Raw genomic sequence first — 9,455 nt, forward strand, 5'->3', positions numbered from 1 at the left:
ATTACCACATCTGTTGCCAGGTGCTTAACCCACAAAGACTGGCCAAGATATTTTCTTATTGTGAGAAAAACCTAAGAAAACTGGATTGGGTTGCTAAGGAAACCACCTTCCCTAGAGATGTTAAGAATAGATGAGTATCAATCCTGTTGGGGACGCCTGAATGACAGTCCTCCCTGGAGGTAGATGGATGAGCCAGATGACCTCTGGAGAGCTCTTCTAGTCTTAGGACTATAAAATTTAAAGAAGACAGAAGCATCTCAAACTTCCCATTATTCACACACAGTTGGCTATTGTGAATATCTTTGAGAAGTTTCAGCTAGTCTGAAATACCCCTTTGGCATGCCTAGTGTCTACTGAATCAGAATCCAGATAATAACCTTTGGCAGTGGATTCAATTTGATTGTAGTACAAAGAAAATGACTTGTCTACTACTGAATTTTAAAATCTATGAAGTTCAGATATCATTTAGATACCAATAAATTATGCAAGGATCAGTACTAAATAACTAAAATAATAACAGTGGAAAAACAAGGCAATTTATTTTTTTAGGTTTAGGGATGAGGTTTTTCCTCTTTATGAGAATTCAGGTTTGGATTTAATTTCATTCTTTTCTTCTCTTTCATATGTAAAAGTTTAGTAGCATGGCATAGATATCTTTGAATTTATTTTAAAGGTGTAGCTTTCTTAACGGCTAACGGTGGAAATTTGGTGGCCAACATATATAAAGGAAGAATAAAACAAAACTGGATGAAGTGTGCTACAGAATCAGAAACTTCTTATGTCCTCTATGTCCTTTTTTTTTCTATGTCTCCTATGGAAAGCTTACAGTAAAACAGTATTAGGAGGCCACTTGCCTGACAAGGAATGTATATGGTCTTACCCAGTGAAGCAGCAGAACACGATAAAGAGCTCTGGTGACAGAAGGTCCTAGATAATTTTTAAAGATATTTTCTAAATCTTTCCTCCTTCCAAATGCTCATTAATAAATAACTTTCAAGATAATCCCAAGTCAGATAAAAATAATGGAAGAAAGCCAAAGAGAGAGAGAGAGAGAGAGAGAGAGAGAGAGAGATACCCAACAAAGAAGCTATTGCAGCAATACAATAAAAATCATTCAATCAGGTCACATAAATTAACTTGGACAAAGACAAGGCTAATTTCTACCATGAAGTTGTCTTTTCCATCTTCTTCTAATCAATACCAATTATCTTAAAAATATTTGAATGGCTTCACCCATGTCATTAAAATTGAGCTGACTTGACTATCAGCATGTAAAGGTGTAATGCAAAAAAAGAATTGCATCCTTAGTGTATTGAATACAAATACTGTCTAAAATAAATTCCACCATATTCATTCGAAACTTGACTCCTGCCACAAGCTTTTATGAGAGATGAGATAAATACAACACAGCAGAGTCAGTAGACTTGACTCTACTTGAATTATAAGCAAGTGTACAGTTAGGAAATAATACCCTGTATAGTGATATATTCATCACAAGTAAAAGAAAGTAGTCACCAAAGTGACTGAAATCTTTGAAATTAGTTCATTTTCCATGAATGTAATGAGGACTTGTATTCATTAACAGGCTATAGATTAAGTTTACAACAATCTACATATAAAAAGAAAAATGATAAGACATACTGGTTTAGACTTTAATCTGGTTGTATGCACCCTCCTGCTTTCCATAGTTCTGTCTGAATCACAACTCTCAGGATATGAAATCAAAGACATGCTATTCACTATCCAGCTAGCACCAACTTAGACTAATGTCAGTCAAATCTTTATCAAGTCATAAAAATATGACTTGATATCAAGCTTTTGAGTTTGAATTTCTGATAAGGAAAACAACAAAATGCCTGCATTGGTCAGGAAGGGTGTCTCATGGTCTAATGAACACTACACAAAGCTAACTTGAAATACCATGAGAGGAGTCAATGCAAAACTGAGAAGTTACTGTTTTAAAGAGTCATGTTGAATTTACACATGTGGCAGGTAAAATATTAAAGAAGAGCTCTTTTATTTCCATATCCTTTACTTTTGACAAGAATGCTAGTCATTTATCATTTTAATATAAAATGTGTTTAAAATTTCTTAAAAAAGTTCCGTTAGCATGTTGTAGTTGTGTTGTTATTTTTTAAAGAATCAAATGATTTATAGAGGGCAAAATTGTTGACATGACATATATAGTTGACATGAATTTGGGCAGCAGATGTGAGCACCAATTGGGCCATTAGAGTGTCCACATTTAACTGCCAGTTCCAGGTTGTGCCCTGTTTGTGATTCTAGTCTTCTAGTATAGGACCTAGTCCAGGCTCTGCTGAACCCTTTAATGGCTCCTAGGAGCCACTACTGATTCAATCTACACTCCCTCTTCACCCCCACCCTCCCACATCCATAACTCCAGTGAGTTTCCAAATTGCTGATATTGAGTTAAATTAAGCCAATTAAGTTCTTTAATGCAACAGAAAACATCCGATGGGCTGTGCTATTTGTGCAAAGCTGTGGCATTTTGGTTTAGGCATTTAAGTTACTCTAGCACAAGTAGCAGATCTCAGAAAAAAGCAATACAATCAGAAATTACAAATTTGTATTAGAACTTAATAGTGACCAAGGCTTTAAGCTTTCAGTGTTGGTTGTAAGGATACAGCAGACAACCCCAATTTCAATTTACAGACAAGTCTTGTCTTGGGAAGCACAAAGGTGCTTTTCATTTAAAGTTAGGATTTTATACACTGACTCTAACAATGACACAGTAAACTATGACTGCAACCTCTGCAAGAGAAAAAGGAGCAGACACTATTTTAAAGAGAAACATTATTTTTTGAGAAATGAAGGGTTTCTTGGAAACTTCTATAAAGGAAGTCTGCTATTGACCTCTGAGAATGTCAGTTCTCTACTTGCTAATTCAATGGTTTGTAACTCCAGTCAAAAGTGAGGGTGTAGAATGACTTCTTTGTTTCCTACCTGCTGCAAGGTTATGCCTTTGGAACTTGGAACAAGAGTTTTGTTTTTTGATAGGTATTTTATAAATAGAAGTGAGAGTGATTGTATTCCCTACTGTTGGTTCAAAGGTTTCCTGAAATGTTTCCTGAGTTGTGCATGAGTCAAATCTATTTGAAAAGTGTCTGCTAGGAGTTTGCTGGTATAAATTTAGCTTCACCTATGTAGGTCTAACACTGAAGAGGCAATTAGGTGAAAATCCCTTTTTCATTTGACCCAGTCATTCTAGTCAAGTCTTGATTTCATTAATAAATATCAGCTAGGGGGAGAGGATGAAGGAGGATCTAGTGAGTTCTATCAATTTAGGAAAAAGAAACCTCCTTTTAGTTTTAGCTTGCATATATATAATCAGAGAAGAACTGACATCAGTTTTTCTAATTTCACTTTATAAAATCATATATGCAAAGGATTTGAATAAGGCTTGCTTGGTTATTGTATGCCAGCCTTCACTATCATCATCATCATCATCATCTCTTAGAATCCCTCCTCTTTTGACCATCTAAGACAGTTCTTTTAACACAGCAGGTGTTCACTAAATATTTGTTGAAAGAATTGATACTTAATAAATTCTGAATACCAAGACAAAGCATTACAAACTTATACAAGAATATCAGAACTTTAACAATAATATATCAACTTATAGGAAATAAATTATGATGTATTTTCCTGTTTAATGATAAATCAAACCAGAATTTTAGCCCGAAGTGATCTGTTACTGAGTATAAAATTTTAAAGAACATAATCACTTAACACAATGCCTTTGCTTCTTGATTAATACGTGGCCAGTATTTCTGTAACAGTTAATTATTTTTTACAGTGAGGGGATTGTTGCTGGGCTAAACATGGTTGTGAAGATACTATCTTGCAAAGAAATATAAATATTAATTTTGCATTTTGTATGTGGCTGGCACACCACAAAGAAATGACTGGCTTTCCAAAAGTGACAATATCATTCAGTTAACTATTAGACATAAGACAAATGGATTTTACGTACATCTTAATAATCATTGATCAAGAGATGGGGGGACAGATTTAAGTAAATCTCTTTCATTGACTTCTTTCTCCCAAAGGGAACTGAAAATGACAAAGGAGATGCAAGCTGCTCCAGCCACTTGACTTGCAAATCAATTTGGCCTGGATTATAACTGGGAATTAAGCCCCATTAAAAGGTATAGGGCTGGTGCTAAAACAACAGGGACTGGAGCAAGAAGCTTTGCAATTGACAATGAATGACTAAAAGCTGTGCGTCAAAAGAGACTATAATTTGGCTGGATATACTATGGGAGCAATACAACAGCTGCAGGTCAGGTTATTGTCTTGATATAAAGATCTTAAGTATCCCAACTGTCTGCATCTCGCTTGATCTTCCTTCTAAAACGCTGAGAATAACTGTAGCACTTTCCTGGCATGTGGGCAGTTTTTGATGAATAGAAAGGCTATTAATGGAAAAAAATAGTCAGATGGAACACTGCCCTCTCTCAGCTTTTCTGGGAAAGAAAGTAACAATGAAAAGATTCCACCATTAGTATTATTTGCAACTTCGGCCCAATATTTTCAAGCTATAGTTTTGAAGATTATTCTATTTCTTAGAACCACATTTTCAGATCACAAAACCCAAATGGATTCTAGAATAAGAAAAATCCTATTCTAATCATTACTGGCCATTGCTTCAAATCTGTTATTCTTCAGAGTGTGGCATGCCTGTATGAATTTCCGTGTGTGTGTGTGTGTGTGTGTGTGGGTGGGTGTTTTAATAGGCAGGCTGCGTATGTAGTCTGTGGGAGACCATAAGGGTTAAGGTTAAGTGTATGAAAATTTGGAACAGTAGCTGTTGTGGTTGGAAGGTTAACGATTCTCAGCAGTGCAGTGACTTTCTACCCTGACTGGAAAGGTAAGGGAAGAAGATCTGAGTTTTTGTTTGCCTGCTGTTATGTCAAGGATCTTTTTTGGAAACAAAGCAAATATAAAACCAAAGAAACCAAACTCACTGCCATCGAGGCGGATCCAACTCATAGCAACCCTTCCTTGGGTTTCCGAGGCGGTATCACTGCAGAAGTAGATTGTCCAACCTTCCTTCCGAGGAGTGGTTGGTGGGTTTGAACTGCCAGCCTTCTGGTTAGCAGTCAAATGCCTCAGGCACTATGCCACCAAAAACCAAACCCATTGGCACTGAGTCAATTCCAATTCATAGTGACCTTTGAAGATAGAGTAAAAGTGCCCCTTAGTGTTTCCAAGGCTGTAAATCTATATGGAAGCAGACTGCCACTTCTTTCTCCTGCAGAGTGGTTGCTTTCAGTTAGCAGCCAAGTGCTTTAACCACTGTGCCACCAGGGCTTCTCAAATATAAAGAAGGCTGAAAATAAAGCTGAACTAAACCAAATATCTAATGTTTCAGAGACTGAACTGTCATTCTACCCCTCAACTCTGCCCCAGGCTGAATTGTCTTTCCCCACACCCCTACAATGTGTCTTCCAGGAAAGACCTCAGAGTGCTTCACACATAGATACTTCAAAGGCTTGTGATGGTCCAGCAAATATGGTATACATGATTCTTTTTAATGTGCTTGAATGAAGGAATAATAATAGCCTCTTGTCATTTTCTCTTTGGGCCTATGGTCTTTAGATTGTATCCATATGGAAATAAAAATTAGAGATCAGGCACTAAAACTATAAAGTGTAGATAACACAGTATAAACTACAAAGATTTGAGCAAAACCACAGTCTGATTAACCCTTTGGGCTAATCATTCAAAAAGAACAGTCCCTGCCCTTGTTAGTGCTTCCTACATAAGGACAAACCAAAACCTTCTCTAATGTTCATAGCAATTGTTATAAATTTGGCCCAGTAGTATGATAGAGAAGAGGCAGGAACCAACTACACAGTGGAAGAGCTGCCAAGTAAACATGTTTTCCCCAAATCAAATTTTAGTAGAAACTTTTCCTTTGGAGGACTTTCTTTAGATTAAACATTTTTAGGTCTAATTAAATAGAAAGGTATTATTTCTTTTAAAAGGAATTTAGATCTACAGTATATTTCTATCCATATTTCTAAATATCCAAATCTACAAGACATAAAAAAAACAAGTAGTGATGCAGTCACTGAATAGCAAGGCATGTCCACAATCAAACAGTCATAAAACATTGATATGAGATAACAATAGAAGGTCAAAAATGCAAAACAGATTTAGCATAGTTACTGCATTGAAAAAAAAGGTAGAGTACACTATTTAGTTACCTAAATTAGTTTACAGAAAAATGGAATCCTAGAAGTCCTCCGGTAAACCAAGTGCAGATAATAAAGGTGGGGAGTGCATGTTTTATTTTTATCTGTCCCCTTTAATAAGAGAACGTGAGGTAATTCAAAAATATTCAATGCATTCTAGACTGTTCTGCTAATTGTCCCAGGCAAAAGAAATCAAAATGCTTCAGAAAAGTAAGGCCTAGTTGAGTATTTGGGTAGAGGCTCCCCTTCAATCGGCTAGTCACTAAATGGAAATCTCATTACACACTTATTTTGTAGAGATGGATTGATCACGCTGTAGAAAAGGCTGGTTGCTGAGGTGTGTCTTTTCCTTGTTTCCTCAGCCTCCTCTGCTTTCACTGAGTTAGGTCTTCAGAGTGGCAAAGGAAAACATGTCATTTTTTTTTCTTCACAAAGTATCACTGAACGATTCCTCTATATTAATTATATGAACCTTATAATAGTTACAGATCTATTTTTTTTAATTTTTAATTTTTCATCTCAAAAAGTTCTCAGTCCCCACCCCTCACGAGGTACCATGAAGGGGCACTAAAGTGCATCTTGATGTAGGGGGTTAGAGTTTGAAGGTGCTGTCCAAGCTAAGAACCAAGATGATGCTGTTTAAAAAAGAAAGGCAGTTCCTTCACCTCCATCTCTGGAGTCAACTGAGGGAGGGCATTGAACTAGACCCTCGTGGGAGGATTGTCCTATCTCTGAACTTTAGAGAAAATGTGTAAGGACCTGTACATATAGACTCATTTATTTGTCCAAAATAGCAAAAATAGGCCTATTTCACCTTTAAGAAAGTATTTGCAAATCTGATCAGTCATGATCATAAAAATGTGAATGGATTCCTAATGCAATCCATGGGGGCATGCTCTGTAGCACTACATGTATTCAGCTTAAATGAACATGCTGCTGTTCATTTTCATCCAAACGTGACTTCTAAACTACCATAAATAAAATACACATGGAACAATTAAATCTTTTCTTACAATAATTACTTTTACATTAAAAAGTCACCATAATCTTCAGATATATCGAAAATTAGGACTCTAAATCTTATTATCTCCCAGTCTTAGTTAACAATCTTGCACAGGCCCGATAATGCAAAACTTGGAGCTCTGATCTACACAGCTTGGCAGGTTTCACACAGTTTGACAGGTAGGCAACTGTGAGATATGCATTTTTAAAATTAGCATTTTCTATCAAAACAGTTTGAAATCTTTTAAAATCCTTATAGAGACTGTATTTGTGCAATGCCACAGTCATGTAGCTAGAAAGGACAAAAATGAAATGCAGTCTGGAACATTAACCACAGTCCAAGTTTTCTTGGTCCACAGTTTAAAGAACAATGAGCCCAGGGAATTCAATTAAATACAGTGGCTTAAATAGGGGGAAGTTGGTCCTAGAATAACTTAAGCTACTAAACAGGGACAGTCTCAACCACAGGTGATTTGATGCACTCTTCGTGCAATCTGCTCTTTTCTGCAAGGCTCAATGAATTTTCAGCAGGATGCTCTGAAATGTGACTGTCACCATTCAATGTAGAGACAAACCCTTCCTGGGAGGGGCCTTTCAAGTATGAGTGAAATTCCACTTGAGGATGATTGGACCTGTGTTCGGGATATAAGCTATTGCAGGGCACACTGCTATCATTTTCTGAAGAGGAGCAGCAAACGATTACAGAAGGATTGGTGGCTGGGTAGTGGGAGGTGCTGTAGACCTCTTCTGCTTGTCGGGCATAGTCAACGAATTGCTCTGGGGTCATGGTGTAAGGCACCAGCGAGAGGGTACCGTTTTTGACAGTATCTCTTTCAGAATAGTTCTCTGAGATCTGGTTCGGTGTTCCTGGAATGTGGCTATCTATTTGGTAATACAGAGTTGAAGAGTTGGCATAAAAAGAAGCATTTTTCGTGTGGCTTTCATGAACGGCAGTGCCATCAGAATAACAAAGGACTGAAGGAAGAGGGACGACTTCAGCATGGGTGCCCAAACCTTCCACAAAGCTGTCTCCTTTCTCATCATCGTCCTCTTCCTCCTCTTCTTCCTCCTCCTCTTCCTCTTCCTCCTCCTCATCTGATTCACTAGGTGCCAAGCTTTGTGTGCTAGAATCGGTGACTCCACTGCAGAAGCTGCTCCCATCCTCCTCCTCCTCTTCTTCCTCTACTTGGCAATCTAATTCCTCAGCTGACTGCAGGTGCAGCACGGCAGCCTGGGGTTCAGTTTCAATCTCAAAATTATCTGCAATAGAATATTCTACGGAGTGAGCAACAGGGCCCATGGCACTACTGTGAGCACTTATCTCACCGTGGCAGCCATTCAGCATGGGGATCTGCTGCTCTTGGTTTTTCTCCAGTTCAAGTTTCATTATTGTGTGCAAAAAGTGAGTCCGGACACGGATAGGATTAAATTCAATTCTACCTGCTGTGTTACTACATCCTTCCTTAGTGCAGCCACATGGGAAAGACATCCGATCCACCTTGGAAGGAAGAACACAGATTAGCCTTATGGAACCATTACAAACCAAATAAAATCCAAAACCTTTTAGCAACCCCTTTGAATCTGAGATTACTTAATTCCACTTAAGTCACAGCAAATGGCTATCAAACTGCAAATAGATAAGAGAAAGCGAAGGCTTAAAAGATAAATGTCAATCTAATTTTTTAAAAAATCTATATTCAAAATGAGGTCCCTAGATGGAGACTCGATGGCACATAACAACAACAACAACAACAGATGGAGCAAAGAATTTGCACTCAACTATTAATCTAAAGGTTGGTGGTTCAAACTCATCCAACAGAATTGAGGAAGAAAGTTCTGGTAATCTGTTTTCTGCAAAGCCAAGAGAACTCATGGAGTGGTTCCACTCTGCTACATGTGGGTTTGCCATGGGTCAGAGTCAACTCCATGGCAATGGGTTTGGCTTTTTATATTCAGAATAAAAATGGGCTATGGTTATAAGTGGAGTCCGTAAGTGGTGCACATAGTTAACACACTTGGCTGCAAACTGAGAGGCTGGGGGTTTGAGTCCACCAGAGGTACCTTGAAAGAAAGACCTGGTGATCTGCTTCTGAAAAACAAGCCACTGAGGACTATGGAGTACAGTAACATCCTAACACATGGGGTCACCAAAAGTTGGAATCTGCTTGATGACAACTAGTAATGGTAAGAATTTTTTTTTTTTTTTTTGTCCAATGGACCCTCCAGTGTTTT

At 37.7% G+C, this 9,455-nt stretch overlaps 1 protein-coding gene across 1 annotated transcript in view; it reads right to left on the reverse strand.

Moving 5' to 3' along the window:
- Positions 1-7,665: 7,665 nt before the first annotated feature.
- CSRNP3 (cysteine and serine rich nuclear protein 3) overlaps positions 7,666-9,455 on the reverse strand; it is a 91,293-nt gene continuing 89,503 nt past the window's right edge. Inside the window, exon 4 of the mRNA XM_007948025.2 lies at positions 7,666-8,721. Coding sequence (XP_007946216.1) covers positions 7,666-8,721 — 1,056 coding nt within the window. The remainder of the gene's footprint in view (positions 8,722-9,455) is intronic.

The sequence above is a fragment of the Orycteropus afer genome, unplaced genomic scaffold (assembly GCF_000298275.1).
Source record: "Orycteropus afer afer isolate SDZICR_OR568_19922 unplaced genomic scaffold, OryAfe1.0 scaffold00001, whole genome shotgun sequence".
In the NCBI taxonomy this organism is placed as follows: domain Eukaryota; kingdom Metazoa; phylum Chordata; class Mammalia; order Tubulidentata; family Orycteropodidae; genus Orycteropus; species Orycteropus afer.